Source organism: Saimiri boliviensis, chromosome 16, assembly GCF_048565385.1.
Source record: "Saimiri boliviensis isolate mSaiBol1 chromosome 16, mSaiBol1.pri, whole genome shotgun sequence".
NCBI lineage: Eukaryota > Metazoa > Chordata > Mammalia > Primates > Cebidae > Saimiri > Saimiri boliviensis.
The window spans coordinates 75,729,914-75,747,462 of record NC_133464.1 but is presented as its reverse complement, the minus strand read 5'-3'; the positions used below and the strand labels follow the sequence as shown (position 1 = coordinate 75,747,462).

At 39.5% G+C, this 17,549-nt stretch overlaps 1 protein-coding gene across 8 annotated transcripts in view; it reads right to left on the bottom strand.

The window, feature by feature from the left end:
- STARD13 (StAR related lipid transfer domain containing 13) overlaps positions 1-17,549 on the bottom strand; it is a 540,046-nt gene that overhangs the window by 63,950 nt on the left and 458,547 nt on the right. For all 8 annotated transcript variants that reach the window (XM_074387852.1, XM_074387853.1, XM_074387854.1 and 5 more), the window contains 2 exons: positions 8,170-8,241; positions 5,993-6,074 (listed from right to left, as the gene is read on the bottom strand). In XM_074387852.1, coding sequence (XP_074243953.1) covers positions 5,993-6,074; positions 8,170-8,241 — 154 coding nt within the window. The remainder of the gene's footprint in view (positions 1-5,992; positions 6,075-8,169; positions 8,242-17,549) is intronic.

Here is a 17,549-nt window from a genome sequence, read left to right as displayed (position 1 = left end):
AACGTAGTCAAGGCATCTCAGATCATATGCAATAGCAAGTAGATAAGGATTCGCCACCCACATGTTTGAGATTCAAAACTTGGCCCACTAAGCCACCTATATCATCCTATTAATACAACTGCACAATCAGAGACACAATCTTTGTCCTTGCAAGCCTGATTTTAAAACATGTAATAGAATTTTTATTCTTGGTTTAAAATGTAATCTTTCATTAACATTTTAGACATAAAATCTTCAGGAAACAACTACAAAGCTACCAGAACTCATGAGTGAGTTTTAGAAAGATTGAAGGATACAAAGACAATATACAAAAAATTATCTACTAGCAATGGGCCACTGAAGACAAACAAAAAAACCCTGTATCATTTATAATTAACACCACAAACATGAAATTCTTAGATATTATAAATGTGAACTGCTCATATGCTGAAAACTACAAATCACTCTTGAAAAAAACCAAAGGAGACCTAAATAGAGACATATATTATGTTTATTAATAGAAAGACTGAATAGCGTCGAGACATCAATTCTCTAAAAACTGACACAGGGGATTCCACAAATCCAAACTAAAACCCCTTTAGGATTTTTAAAATAAATATCGATAGCTGTTTGTAAATTTTTATGGAAAGTCAGAGGCACCAGAATAGCCAAAGCAATCCTGACAAAGAGCAAAGTTAAAGAACTCAAACTATTGCATTCCAAGACTTACCTAGGTAATCAAGACAGTGTCACATTAATGAAAGGACAGACACATAGATAAATGGGGCAGAACAGATAATCCAGAAATAGGCTTATATATATATATATGGTCAAAGGCAATTCAATAAGGACAGTATAGTATTTTCAACATCTATCCAAAATGATTGGACATTGACATGCAAAGTAAATCTTGACTCATACCTTGTACTTTCTAAAAAAAAGAACTAAAAATGGATCGTAGACCTAAATATAAAACACAACATATTAAATTTCCACAAGAAAACATAGGGTAAAATGGTTGTGACCTTATGTTAGGCAAAGATTTTTTAGATATGACATTAAAAGCATAAATAAAAATAGGTAAGTTGAACTTCAGCAAAATTAAAAACTTCTGTTCTGTGAAAGATACTGTTAAGAGATTGAAAATACAAGCTCCAGCCTGGCAGAAAATATTTACAAAACACATTTCTGACAAAGGACTCATATCCATATCAAAACTCTTAAAACTCAATAATAAACAATTGTTTTTCTTAAAAGTTTTCTTAAAACGCAAGAAAAACAATACAATTGAAACTGATCAAAAGAGTTGAATAGATATTTGATAAAAGAAGACGTATGAATGGTAAATAAGCATATGATTATATGTTCAACATTATTAGTCATTAAGAAAGTACAAATGAGTTAATACCAGACACCTATTAAGATGTCTAAAAGCAAAACAAAACCGGACAATATTAAGTCCTAACAAAGATGTGGAGCAGTAAGGACTCTCATACATTGTCAATGGGAGTACAAGATGCTATTTCACTTGGGAAAAATTTGGTGGTTTATTGTAAAGTTAAAATAAACTTATCTTGTAGACCCCACGATCCCATTCCTAGGATTTTACATAAAAGAAATGAAAACTTAAATACTCATACAAAAACTTGAATATGAATATTCAGAGTGGGTTTATAACCACCCAAACTGGCAACAACACAAATATTCTTCAGTTGGCAAATGGATAAACAAAACATAGAACATCCATCCATTCAATAGAAGACTATTTGGAAAGAGAAAGCAATGAACTATTAAAATACATAACAACATAAATAAATTCTTTATTATTTTACAACAAGTGAAAGAAACCATACTAAGGAGGCTACATGCTGCTTGATTTCATTTGTATGATACTCTGGCAAAACTATAGGTACAAAAAACAAATCGGTGGTTGCCAAGGTTTGGGACTAGGGGTAGAAGTTGTTGACGAGGAATGGGGAAATTTTGGGAGTGACGAAACTGCTTTATATCTGTTTTTGTTGTTGCTGTTGTTTTTGATACAGAATTCTCCTCTATTACCCAGGCTGGAGTGCAGTGGCACAATCTAGGCTCACTGCAACATCTGCCTCTTGGTCTGGCATTGAGTGCCTGTGGCTTTTCCAGGTGCAGAGTGCAAGCTGTCAGTGGATCTACCATTCGGGGAGCTGGAGGACAGTGGCCCACTTCTCACAGCTCTACTAGACAATGCCCAGTAAGGACTCTGTGGGGGATCTAACCCCACATTTCTCTTCTGCATTTCCCTAGCAGAGATTTTCCAGGAGGCCCCCACCCCTGAAGCAAACTTTTGACTGGGCCTCCAAGGGTTTCCATGTATCTTCTGAAATCCATGTGGAGGTTCCCAAACCTCAATTCTTGACTTCTGTGCACCCACAGGCTCAACACCATGTAGAAGCTGCCAAGGTTTGGGGTTTGCATCCTCTGAAACCATAAGCCAAGCTGTAACTTGGCCCCTTCCTTTTAGCAACAGCTGGAACAGCCAAGACACAGGGCACTAAATCCCTAGGCTGCACACAGCACGAGGATTCTGGGCCCAGCCCACAAAATCATTTTTCCCCCTAGGCTTCTGAGTCTATGATGGGAGGGGCTGCCATGAAGACCGATGACATGCCCTGGAGATATTTTTCCCAATTGTCTTGGGGATTAACATTTGGCTCCTTGTTACTTATGCAAATTTCTTCAGCCACCTTGAATTTCTCCTAAAAAAATGGGGTTTTCTTTTCTACTGAATCGTCAGGCTGCAAATTTTCTGAAATGTTATGCTCTGTTTCCCTTTTCAAACAGAGTGCCTTTAATAGCATCCAAGTCACCTCTTGAATGCTTTGTTTGCTGCTTAAAAATTTCTCCTGTCAGTTGCCCTAAATTATGTCTCTCAAGTTCAAAGTTCCATAAATCTCTGGGGCAGGGGCATATTGCCACCAGTCTCTTTGCTAAATATACAAGAGTCACCTTTGCTCCAGTTCTCGACAAGTTCCTCCGCTCCATCTGAGACCACCTCCGCCTAGACCTTAGTGTTCATATCACTATCAGCATTTTTGTCAAAGCCATTCAACAAATTTCCGGGAGGTTCTAAACTTTCCCACATTTTCCTGTCTTCTTCTGAGCTCTCCAAACCGTTCCAACCTCTGCCTGATACCCAGTTCCAAAGTTGCTTCCACATTTTCAAGTATCTTTTCAGTAATACCCCATTCCTGGTACCGATTTACTGTATTAGTCTGTTTTTATACTGCTGATAAAGACATACCCCAGACTTACAGTTGTAAGAGCTGTAATTAGACTTACAGTTCCACATGGCTGGGAAGGCCTCAGAATCATGGCAGGAGGTAAAAGGCCCTTCTTCTGTAATCCCAGCACTTTGGGAGGCCGAGGCGGGTGGATCACGAGGTCAAGAGATCGAGACCATCCTGGTCAACATGGTGAAACCCCATCTCTACTAAAAATACAAAAAAATTAGCTGGGCATGGTGGCGCACGCCTGTAGTCCCAGCTACTAGGGAGGCTGAGGCAGGAGAATTGCTTGAACCCAGGGGGCGGAGGTTGCGGTGAGCCGAGATCGTGCCATTGCACTCCAGCCTGGGTAACAAGAGCGAAACCCCGTCTCAAAAAAAAAAAAAAAAAAAAAAAAAAAAAAAAAAAAAAAAAGGCCCTTCTTACATGGTGGCATTAAGAGAGAATGAGGAAGATGCAAAGGCAGAACCCCCTGATAAAACCATCAAATCTTGTGAGACTTACTCACTACCATGAGGACAGTATGAAGGAAACTGCCCCCATGATTCAAATGATCTCCCATTGGGTCCTTTCCATAACATGTGGGAATTATGGGAGTACAATTCAAGATGAGGTTTGGGTGGGAACACAGAGCCAAACCATATCGCTATGTTATACCTTGGCTGGGCTTGGTGGCTCACACCTGTAATTTCAGCACTTTGGGAGGCTGAGGGGAGCGGATCACTTTAATCCAAGAGGAGTTTGGGACCAGCCTGGCCAACATGGTGAAACTTGGTCTCTACTAAAAATACGAAAATTAGCCAGGTGCGCTGGTGCACACTTGTAATCCCAGCTACTCCAGAGACTAAGGCAGGAGAATCACTTGAACCCAGAAGACAAAGGTTTTAGTGAACTGAGATCACACCACTGCATTCCAGCCGGGGCGACAGAGCCAGACTCTGCTTCAAATACTGTGTGTGTATATATATGTATATATATATATACATATATATACACACACACATACACACACACATATATACATATATATACATATGATATATACATACATATATACATACATGTATGTATATATATGTATATATACACATACATATATACACACATGTGTGTATATATATGTATATACATGGTGGCATATATATATACACATACTATATATGTATGTTCATATATATGTGTTCTGCTTCAAATATATGTGTGTGTATACACACACACACATACACATGTTATACCTCAATGTAAACATACATTTCAAAACTTCAATTGGAAAAAAATAATAGATAATTTTTCAAATATTTTTAAAAAGGCAACTAGCAAAAATAATACAGGGTTAAAACAGAGAGAAAACTCAGGGTGAAATGCTGACTGGCTGCACAGCTCTGAGTGGAGTGAATGCTCATGAGGAGGAATCTGCTCCTGCTTGGTGTGTGCCTTAGACATGCAGAAGAGGAAACACTGCTTTTCCAATTCATTGCCTTTACAGAATCACAACCAAATCATCCATTCACATCATAAGCTCTTAAATGGCATTTTGTTTGTTTTCCATCCAAAGAGCTTACTCCTGTAATTTATGATTTGAAGAGTTCTTTGCTCATTTACCCATGTAAGCACACCCATAGTATTACATTCTTGAACATTCAGATGTCATTTCGTAGCACAAACTTATTTTCTCTTCATATAGAAAACACAGAGTGACTGGTTTGTAACACAAAAATATGTCTAAAGATTTGGCAGGCCTAAGATTAGGTAACTTACATGCTATTTAATGTGTTGATCTCTCCTGACTTCGTAAGTTTTGCTAATCACGACTTTCTCTTTAAACTGCTACCTTATCTGTATCAAATGCAGAATATACTAGAAAGGGCACTGGATTTGGCATCACGAGTACTGGGTTTTATGGTCACCTTAACCCTACAATAGCTGTATGGCCCATCTCCTGTAACTAATCCTTATCTTCAGCTCTTACCTATCTTCAGGCTTTAATTATAAAACTTCAAATTTCTACAGACTCACCACCTCTCAGACAGCATTTAATTTTTCAGGAATATAGCTTCTTCTGGATCTTTTATTATTACCCAAATTATAATTGTTATTTGTTCATGTATTCATGCCTCAGTTCTTCAACTGAGCTTCTTGAAGAAGATTATACGTTGTTTTAAGGGGAAGAAACTACCCATATATACATCTTTGTCTCCTTACACTATCACAAAATAATAGCTTAAATAGGCCAGTGTGCTGCTACAATTACTTGAGCTTACATATACCAGTGTGAGGAGATAATCACTTGACTTTGCAAAAAATACAGCCAAGTTTGACATACTTGTAGTTTTTCAGAGCCTTCCCTGACCACACATGCTGAGCCTGCTCCTGTTGTTTCCCTCCACTGACCCATCCGTGCCTCCCATCACCGTTTACATCCTCATTTTGTTTTAGCTTGTTCATGGCATTTACACACTCCGAAATAACCTTTCCCCCTCCTTCTTTCTTTTTCTGACTCTCTCCTTCTCTTTCCTTTCTCTGTCTTTTTCCTAATCTCTTATCCAAAGGCCCCTCCTAGGATTTAAGCTCTGTGAAAACGCAAACTGATCATGCTCATTAAGAGTAGTGCATTGAGAACCTGCACCCGGGTCTGGCACATGGGAGGCACTCAATGAATACTTGCCGAGTAGTTGAACTTGCCTTTCAGTATAGTGATGCCTGTTGCAGATGATCAGTGGAAAAAAACAAAAATACTTCGCGTGATTTACCTGCAAAGAGGTTCTACAAGGTCCTTTTCAAGAAAGTCATGATCATTCTTGACAGCCACAATGTTGATGGGAAACTGTGAATCTGAGAGAGAGAAAAAAAGATGTTGATGTACTTTGCTTTATCTGAATGGGCACCAACATATTCAGACCTTCAAGGTCTGTAAAAACTACTGATTTTAATAGCAGTGACTGCCCATCATCATTGTTGGTAATGTTTAAGAGAGCAAACAATTTTTATCACTATAAATGCTTTTAGGGGTATGATATAAGTGCGAAATATGAGGATAGTCAAGGGCTTGACCTTGGATGGGTTTGAACACTAAGTGCCTGCATTTCTCTGACTCATCCTTTTCACAGTCATAGGCAGATGTGGCCTCAGAGAAGAGCTTTTGCACTTTCACCATTCACCTAACACGTAGGTCACTGGAGTCTAGCTCGGTGATTTCATTAAATACTTTGTTTGGCAGATTTTTTTTTTTCCCTTCAAAAAGGAAAGTTCCAAAAATACCCAAAGTTCTATTATCTCAATTTTTTTTTTCCTTTGGTAGCAAAATCTTGAGTCACTCTGAAGTATCAGCAAAATACTCAGACTGATGCTATCCAAAAAGAAGAATTTGAACACCACAACTTATCTCCAACAGACAATTCGTGCCAGCTTTGAAGGTCACAGGCAATATTTAGAACAAGGTGTTAATTCTGGGTACCTCGCTGATGGAGGTAGCAATCTGCAGCTCATTAGAATAGAGGGCGTAGCCAAATGTAGCAACACTGGGTCATTATCATTGTCTTGCCACTTTTGTCTTTATCTCATATTATACTTTGTGCTGTCTACACCTTGCCAATCTTAGTGTGAGTTGGAAACAGAAATAATTCCCCTTCTGGTGAAAAAAAAAATCATGGGAGTGATGGTTCCAGAATGAAGCTGTCTTGCTTGGCTAGTGAGGGAGGGAGGGAGACACTTGTGATTCTTTTTACGGGAGGCTGCCTCTTGCCAGTTGTGCTCCTTCGTAGGGTCTGGTTTGAGGCTTCTCTCTCCTCCTGGGCTCTGGCACCCTCTTCCTTGGCCTGTCCCTTTGGGCTCATGGTAGTGACAGCTCTGCCACTAAAAGCCCTGGACCCTTGCACTGTGCACTGTTCCTTGTGGCCCCCTGTCCTGCCTGTACCTTTGTAATGAACACCGTTAGAAATAAATCCCCTGCAAATGGCCTTGAGCCTGCCATCTGCTCACTGTTGGGGTCCTGACTAGTTCATTACTATATAAGGACAATCCAAGAAGAAGTTACAAGATTGGCTTATAATTTTAGATTATAAGGGACGTGAGTATGTCTATTAACCGTCAAAGAATCAATGAAAGGGCCAGGTGATGGCTCACACCTATAATTATAGCACTTTGGGAGGCTAAGGTGGGCAGATCACTTGAGGTCAGGAGTTTGAGACCAGCCTGACCAACATGATGAAACCCTGTCTCTACTAAAAATACAAAAATTAGCCAGGCGTGATGGCACATGCTTGAAATCCCAGCTACTTAAGTGGCTGAGGTAGGAGAATTGCTTGAACTCAGGAGGTGAAGGTTGTAGTGAGCAGAGATTGCACCACTGCCCTCCAGCCTGGTTGGCAGAGCCAGACTCTCTCTCTTAAATAAATAAATAAATGAATCAATGAATGAATGAATGAATGGAAGTTTAATGATAGCAATAAAACACCTTACCTAAAATTCAGAAGAATAACATCTGATTCATATTATATCTTAACATTTTTCATGTAGAGTAAATAGAATTAAAGAGAAATCTCTGGACAATTAATTTTGTGACTTCTAGGAAGTTTATTAACAGTAAATTCATTGTGATTTCAAGGAAACTGAGAGTAGCAAAGGAAAAACAGGAGAAAAGGAAGAAAGTGCAGAAAAGCTGCTGATGGCAGAATACTGGAAGGAAAGAACGGAGTTGGGGTTTGTGGTAAAGAGATATAAATTAGTATCGGGAAGCAGAGGGTAAAGTGGGCCTGGGAAGCAATACTCATTTCTAAATTGGTATCAGGATAACCCCAAATGCTGAGGGAAAAAGAAAGCGAAGCAAAATGGGCGAGAAAAAAATCTGGAAGTCAAAACACACCACAGGATACGTGTGGTTCATTTTGGATTTATTCTCTGCGCGAGGGCGAAGGGAAGGCTGACGTACCCTCGTATAACTGAGCGTATTGCGGGAACCCGGCAGCACGGAGCCAGTCACATGCTTCTTTCGCCTCAATTTCTGAAAAACACAAGAGAGAGAAAATTGTGAGTCCCATAGCCGCACCCTAGTACTCTGCCTTCTGGAGACACTGGTGAGCTTTGTGCAAGTTACTACAAAACAAAATTGTTCCAGGTAAGTCTGCATAAGTAGGCCTATCCAGGAGGGGCTGGAAAATGAGCAGGTAATACAAAGGTCTTTGTTATGTGTCTACTAAGATTATCTTCAATGTAGATCCATAAGTATGTGGATAATAACAAAACCACAGATAACAGAACACAAAGGCTGAGTCTCAGGGAGGGAAAAATGTCTTATTTTTACACCAGGGAACCAGGGCACTTGGGGAAAAGAGGAGATTCTTCTTCACAATTCTTTTTTTTTTTTTTTTTTTAATGGATTTTTAAGCTTCAAAGATAAGGCTAAAAACGTTTATTCAACATTCCTTTATTCTTTCACTCTTGAGACAGTGAAAAAAGACTACAACTGGATTGTCTATGAAAATGGGTTTTCTCATGAAAAAAGGTATTACAAAAATCCAGTATATTATTGTTTTTAAAATTTCACTAATGGCCTTAATTCCTCATGCATTATAACGAGATGCTCATTCATCAAGCACACTGGAATGGTTTCAAGCTTCAGAGTGCAGTATAGAAGAGAAAAGTTGATCATCTGGAATTCAGACTTGAGTTTGATGGGCCTGCTGGAATGCCTGAGGGCCAAGCCCTGGAGGTTGATATGTCCCTTGGGTGACCATTTTTGGTGTGGATGCACCAACAGCCCACCGGACCACTGCCTGGGGAAGCTGTGGAGTGAGATGGAAGGAGTCTACAGTATGTGAACCAGGTCACTTTTTGACCCTGTGAATCCTGGATCATTTCCCAACCACAACTCTGTTAGACAAATATGAATCCAAGAGAAAAAGAAGTTCATCTGTTGAAAATCCAGTTTCTCCAAACAAAATTAAACAGCCTATCATCACAAGTCTTTACCAAGGCCCCTTCCTCTGCTGTTAGGATGGGTGTCCATCAGGTCATTGTGTTCCCATTTACTATGATGCTCATTTTTCCCCATAGCCAAAGCTGGAGTGTACAGGGCATTCTTGGGATTGCTGCACAGAAATGATCTATACTACCATCACCCTGGGTCTGCGACTGTACCTTAACATTGAAAGCTCAGTGTCTGTGCAGCAAGATGTTTGATGTGCCAAAGCTATTTGGTATATGTTAGGAAAATAGACCAAAGGTCAGATCTTACTTAGGCATTACCAGGAAGAGCAAAACCCTACTGCCTGTCCCACGGATCTGGTTACTTCTAGATTGAACTTTGTCATTAAATCCAGGGAAACAGAGCTTGTGGCAGCTCCTGCCCTGGAGCGCCTGCCTCTTTTGACAACCCGTAATGTACTGTTACTCCAGGGACTGACGATTTCAAAAGCTTGAGATTTATCTCTGATGTGAGGGTTTTCCATGTAAGTTTGACCAGCATGTTCCTACCACGTACTCATTCCCACCATGGACACATGGTTCAGAAACATTCAGGGAACCAAGCTGGACACAAAAGCTTTGGAAAGCATTTCTATCAGAAAGGAAGTCTCTGAGATCTCCAACTGCTGTTCAAAACACAGCTTCACTGAATTGTGCTGCATGGGCTAACTTGGGCTTTCCCCTGGGAAGGTACAAAAGGCAATTCTTGCACTGCTCGAAAGTTCTTGTTAGTACCCAATTGAGAGTCTGTATTTGAAGGCTTCTACTTTGATAACCACACAAGTATTTCAGAGGAAACAGGAAATGCACTTTCTATTTGTAACGCATGGAAAATGTGGTGAGTTGCTACTGAGTCATGGATAAAGTGCCGCCTAATAGATTTTCAAGCTTCAGATTTGCCTCCCGCTTCCATATAATACAGTCAGTAGTAAAGAGAAAACACCTAATTTCTAGACATGCTCTAAACCTAATTATGAGTCAGCAAGTCTTGGAGAGAAGCACAGAATACTGCATTTTATCTTGGCACCACATGAATTTTATGCCTTTTCTTGCTTTATTATTACCTTTACTACAATCAAAATGTGGTGTTCAGCAAGAAAGTCCCAGAGAGCCAGGCCATAAAGAACAAATGGGGAAGACCCACAAGACAGGGGCTCTGCAGCCTAGAAAGCTCAAAGGCAGAGAGTTGGAAGTGATCTATGGAAGAGTTCACACCCCTCTAGCCCAGAGAATGTGGTGAGCTCAGATCCTGAAGATGAAGAGGACAGCATGGTGGAGAAGAAGTGGGCAGCTAGGAATCCTTCTAGAAAACTCCCTTGGGAACATCACATGTTTTCACTAACTTGTGGGATCTAAAAATCAAAATAATTGAACTCATGGAGACAGAGAGTAGAAGGATGGTTCCCAGAGGCTGGGAAGGGGAGTCGGGGCTGGAGGGGAGTTGGGGATAGTTAACGGGTACAAACAAATTAGAAAGAATAAATAAGGCCTACCATTTGATAGCACAACAGTCAATAATAACTTAACTGTACATTTAAAAATAACTACAAGTGTATAATTGGATTGTTTGTAATACAAAGATAAATGCCCGAGGGAATGAATAGCCCATTCTTCATGATGTAGTTAGTTCACATTGCACACCTGTATCAAAATATCTCATGTACCCATAAATATATACACTTACTATGCTCCCACAAAAATTAGAAATTTAAAAATTTTAAAAACAACACTTTTTTGGAACTTAAAATTCTGGTTAGACAGTGGGATGGGGCTGAAGCTAGCCAGGGAAATTTTATTTAAAAGGCTCCTCAGATAGCAACTACGTTTTATTTTTTTATGACACCAACATGGATAATGAACTGAAATCCCATTCGGATACAAACATGAATAACCAAATCTTAACCACAGATCCCAGATGAATCAATCATTTAAATAAGCTGATTAAAAAAGAAGACCAAGACGAATGGGCAGGCACTTAAGCTTTTAGATCTTGGGGTCAAATAACAACAAAACAGCAATTAGTAAATATCATAAATTGGAAGCAGCCGAATCCCAGCCATGGCGGGTGGCTCATGTGGCATCACCTCCTATACCCAGCTTGCCATTCTATTTGCCCAAATGTCTCTCAAACACACTCTTTTCATATTCCCTCTACCCTAGCTGCAGTTCCAACATCTTGAAACCTCAATTTAAGGGCAAAACCAACTCTTTTACCAGATAGTAACAAAACAAAATAATCTGGCATAATTAACCCCTATCAAATCTGAGTTTCCCTATCCAATTGAGGTGGGGGGATAAAAGTCTTACAATTTTTATTAATTCTCTATGGTCCCTGCTAATACCAATCAGCCAAATGCTAATGCTTTTCCCTAGGCCCTTCCACTAGCCAAAATGGCTGGAGAATGAAAAAGGAATCATTATCACCAGTGCCATCATTTCATAAAGATCTACCTCATAAAAGGTAAATGACATTTGAGGAGAAAAGTGTGAAAATCTCTTTTATTATTGTGCTCTTACTAGCCAGCATATTACGTAAGAGCATTAGGAACTATTAAAATCACATTTTGACAGTTTTATTTGTTCTCCATTTGCTACCTTTACCTGTCCCTGTAGCAGCTCCAGGGCTGCAAGGCAAAGCATCAGCTCACTGCAGTTCTCTCATGGAAAACCTGAGTGTGGAGTGGAACCAGAGAATGGCCCTGGACAGAAGGGTCCACCAATCTCTGTGGAGGTTACTGTGTTATTTTGCTGGGGAAAATCCAATCCATTCGGCTTAGTGTCATGAAAGGATTTCAATGGAATTTTTGTAATTATTCTATGTAATAATTATTTCATTTTACTCTCTAGCAGTTGTCTATTTTGGCCTCTTCAACATCCTCTGCACGTCTTCTGATAATGAAAATTCTTTCTGCAAGGAGCCTCTTCTATATAGTTTATGTAGGGTTGAAACTCCTTGCCTCCAACTACACACCCTAGCCCTGTCACCAACACCCACATAGGGTAGCCTGATTCTTAAGAGCACACCATCCCTGTTAGTCTAAAGAGATTGAGGAGCCTTGGGACCTTAAACCAATAGTCATTTAGGGGCTGAAATCACCTGGTTGAAAAGGGAGATATATCCAGTGTTTCCACTGGTAGCTTGGTCTAGCAAACCTTTTCACTGGTTTACTCGGTAAGTTCAGTGGATGGTGTAGTGCTATGCATGCTCTTCAGCTATATATCTGTGATTTCACTTAAGGCAAAGTCACTGGCTTTGCCTCAGTTGCCTTATACATGCTTAGAGCATGGTGTGACCGCTATCCTCAGACAGACCCAGCAGAGGGAAGCGCTCGTTAGCCCCTGGGGAGGCACCCACTACCAAGGGCATGAGAACAAAGGCACCGGAGAAGCAAACCATGGCAGACGTGGGTTTTCACAACATATCATTGTGTTTCTTAATTGTACATGCCCAGTGTTGAAAACTTACTAATATAGAAAGTTGCAATGAATGAAAAAAGGCAACTCTTGCCTTGTTATGAACACCCAATTTTACATACGTTATTTGTCAAAACAGTACTTTGGTAATATCTTTGGTTGACTGCTCTTTTTCACATAAGAATACACTGCAAATATTTTCTCATATAATAATAGTTTGTAAAAGATGGAAAATTTGTTTCGAGAATGATGCCTATTTTTTAAATATTTGATTTTTGAATACTGCCAACTGCATTTCCCTGCATGGAGATTATAACATCAAGGTAGCCAAGAGAAAAGAGTGCAGTAGGACCTCACCAATGTAGACTGATCAGGGAGAAGGCTGGAAGTCTATGAGAGTTTACAAGCTGCTTCTTTAATGCAGCGTCTTCGCTACAGTCTGTGGACAAGGCTCTGTAGGGCCTCAGTCAAGAGTCAGGAAATATAGTGAGCAGGGCAAATTTGCTGCCCAGTTTTGCAGGCCTCGTCTCACATTTACAATCTCATTGTATTTTTAAGCTGGTGTGTCTAGCGTGTTTCTAGTGTGCTTGGGAACAGTGTGTTCTCTTAGCTAAGCATTTTAAGTACATACATGTTGTTTTACATTTTTCTCAGCATAGCAAATACTTTTTCCATAGCTCACTGAAAGGTATTGGGTATCCTTTCTAAATGACCAAAAATTCAAATTAGAGCCAAATTAAAATTTATTATCACCAGAAATTTAGCTGGCTAGAAAGAATCTTTTCTATTGTGGAAAGTCTATGAAATCATTATATATGAGCACATGTATTTATGTTGTTCTTACAAATCTCCTAGAACTTCCACAGACAAACTGGCTCCAATTTAAGGAAGGTCTTCTTTCTTAAGTGTTCATTAAAAGTACTCAAGAAAGTAGGGAAAAGAAAGAGTGTGATTGTCATGGGATTTAAGAAAGTTGGCTTGAGAAGAGTGTGTTGTCTTTTCCTTTAAACTGGCCTATCTGGTGGGCGCCCTGTTTCTAAAAGACTACAGGTACCAGCATAGCAGGATGACTCAACCACTGCAAGATGCCTGCAGTAGATTGCAATTATCACTATTAAAGTGTATCAAAGGTGTTAACATTTCAAAGGGCTTGTGGTTGTTGGCTTAGAATAATTTACATGGCTAAGATACCTTCATTAGTAACCTTACTACTTCAGGAGAATGACTCCTTTGTCTTAAGACAGAATTTCTCTAGTAAAGTCCATATTTATTGAAGGTGTATTTCTTTGGCCACACATTAGGCCAGTTTTGTTAAAATCAATGCCAAGGTGTCCATCCCATCCATACATAGATACAAATGATGCAATCATTAGCATTACATAGAACAATACAATATCATCATAATCCTGCCAGGAGGGCTTTATAACCTTAATCACAGATACAGGAAGGATTGTCAAATTTTTAGTAGTAACAGACATTGATTTACATCCTATGGCATGACATCAGGATATATCTTTCTGTACCTTTGAAATTGTATATTAAGTTATTTTGATACGTAAAAGACCTTAATAAGCATTAAATGTATACCAAATATAATTTTTTTCCTAACACTCATAACATTTTCTTTCCATGATTTTCTAAGTTACTAAGAGGAACTAAAATACAGGTTATTTGGAATGAATTTGAGATTATTAATCACTGAATATTCAAAATAGTGGATCCACTTATAAACACCCACTTTATCTCTCCATAATTTGAGGCAATCTTTTCCTTGATGTGCAATAAAATAGCTGACTATCAGCAAGCATATAACGATAGGAAGAGGAAAACCGGAAGGCCCACAGAGAGTGGTGACCTACCTGGACTGAGTCAAGACAGAGACTCTCAGCTCTGTTTACGTAGACTTTCCCAAATGTAAGAATCAAAGACACATTGAGACATAAAATTTCTTCACCAATTCTACAGGTAAGCCTTGTTTCCTAGGCCTTCAAATATCTTCTGGAAGCTGGATTCATGGCAAATCTAGTCACTTAAAATAATTCCTATTAGAGTGAAAGAAGATTGAGCAAATTCTGAACCTCAGTAGTGGGTTTATTCCTAGTCACTCAAGGGTTATTTTTCATGGGGAAACCATAGATATTATGACAAATGACATATGTCATCTATGTAAATCAAATACATAATACATATTTACGGTTTATTTTTAAATAGCCTTAAATGTATAATTAATATGTATATATACTGTACAGTCACACACACTTATGCATTTTTTTTCTTTGCATGCTCCCAGTAGTCCCCCGCCCTTTCCAGCTGCCATGTGATGTGCAGCGCTCCTCCAGCTAGGAGGCATACACTCCCCACCTCACTAATGTCATGCTTAGCCAGATGACCCACTTTGGCCAATGAAATATGAACAGATGTAACATATGCTAGTTTCAGAAACACACCTCAAGAGCCATCCCCTAACTCAACCAGCTTTTCTGCTCTTTTCCCCTTACCATAAGGCTACGAGATAGTAATTCTTCCGCCCAGGTGTTGGAATGACAACACTGGGGACAGAGACACAGTAGACCAGCTGCTGACGTGTAATATAAGCAATAAATACACTTGTTTTATGCCACTACAACTTTAGGGGCAATGTGTTCAAGTGGCATAATCTCGCATAAGCTAATGTAACACAGCTGCCATCTATTTATTCTATAGATGAGGCATACGGAAGACACTAAGGACCTTTATCTCAACCTGAAACTGTTGTCGGATGCTGTTAGCATGGCGCAGAGATGAACACACTCAGTCTCAGTAACCATTTCTGCTCCGAATTCTGCTCCCCCGCCTGCAGTGCATGATTTATATGAATTCCAAAAAATGTCATCAACAGCCACATGTGTGAATGTGTGCTCATATACACATTTGCTCCACAGAAAATCAAAAGTTCCTTTGCAAGTGAATGAGGAAACTTATCAGAAATATATTTTTCGTGCCTGTATTCCCAACGGTATTTAAAAAGAAAAAAATGTTTACAATCCCCTAACCCCAGTCAATCTCAAAGAAAGCAGCAAATATATGCTCTCCCAACCAAATAGTTTCTGACCAGATTGTTTTGACTCAAGTTTTCCATGAAGCAGAGTAGTTCTTTATTCTCCTCTTTCACTTGGTACAGATTGTTCCAATCAGGCGCTTGTGGTATTTCTCAGGGAGGCTGCATGCATACATCCCCAGCTTTTTGAAGTTGTGGAGCCACTGCCTACCACTAAATCCCAAGAGATTCTTCAAGATGGAGTCAGTTAAGCAACTGAAATGCAAGGCAGGGAGCACAGAGTTGACTCAGACAATTAGAGCATCATCATTTGCAAGCATTGGCCAGAGCACCTCCATGTTGACCCACCAAGCCAGGAGAGTCTTCAGTAACCCTTCTTGGGACAAGTGCATCAGATTCTGCAGATTGTCTCTCTCTCTCTAATTCAGTTTTTCCAGCTTCTATTGGAAAGGTGGCGAACAAGAGTCCAGGTTGCTGGCTTAATACTGGCTCTTAGAACAGAGCTCCGATTGCCACAAAGTTGGCCAAATGACTGCTGTCAGAAGGGCCTGTGGGTGCTCACTCTCTGTCATGCTGATGATTTCCTGCCTGGAGAAGAGCAACTGCTTTGGGCAAATCTCACCACCACTAGGAAGTCAGATTTCTTAGCTTTTGACAGGTACTCGTCCACATTGCTTCAAGATTTTTTTTTTTTTAATGTTTAACAAATGCATGTTTTTAGGGACATAAACTCCTCCTATATCTTTTTTCAGACATTTCTGAATGTCTATGCTTGTAAGAGGTTATCTGCTATTTGATTTGCTCAACTCTTTTATAGCTCTCGGTACTCCAATTACCCAAGAAGATTTTGTGATACCAGAGAGAAATTTGTCATGTAGGCGAAAGAAGGAGCACAGATTCCTTTAGGATAAAGTCAATCCAAGACTCCTGCAGGCCCTTTTCAATTTCTTTGCTCCTTGTAGGGTTGACATGGCAAGATATATATGGCTTGGCCAAAGCTTCTGACTCCCTCTGCAAGGCTTTCTGCATGCAACTTCTCAGCAACTGTCCCATCTGGATCAATCAAAACTAGTTTTTGCTTAATTCAATTCCAGGAAGAGATTTCCACAACTCAAGTATAATTCTATTATCTGAGTATATACAAAAACTTGATATTGTATGTCTTTTCTTAAAAAATTCCTTGGCAGTGGCTCAGAGTGTAAATAAACTATTTACTGAGAATTTTTCAATGTGTCTTTGCCAGTTTTCTGGAACTCTTTCTACTTGTCTGCTGAACGTAGGCAATGGCATTGGCAGTGTGAATGACTTTCTAAACATGCATCACTCATTCCAGAAATAAGGGTTACATTCGAGAAATGGAATTGCTACTAGGTTTACAGCTATCAATTGATTCATTTTCCCCCATGCTCTTCAAGGCCAAATGCTGAGCTTAAAAGTTGCTCTCTAAGGTACTGGGATTTTTATTTGCAGTTCGTTAATAGATATTAACAATATATATTCCTTGTAGAAGGAAATTTAAAATGAGTTCAGGTATTTGAAATAGCTTTACTTGACTTTCAAATACCTGAAAGGAGCAAAGGAATTGAAAAGGGCCTGCAGGAGTCTTGGAGTGACTTTATCCTAAAGGAATCTGGGCTCCTTCTTTCACCTACATGACAAATTTTCCTTCGACTTTCAAATACCTGAAAGTCAAGTAAAGCTATTTCAAATACCTGAACTCATTTTAATTTCCTTTAAAATGGGATGGAAGAGATGAAGCTCTCCACTGAAGACTTGAGAAACTTAATTCCTATGCTGCAACTTCTTTTTTCCATCAGACACAGTGATGCATTAATGACTTGTGTCATGTACAGTCTAATCACACGGCACACTGAGATTAAAGTTAATTGAGGCAT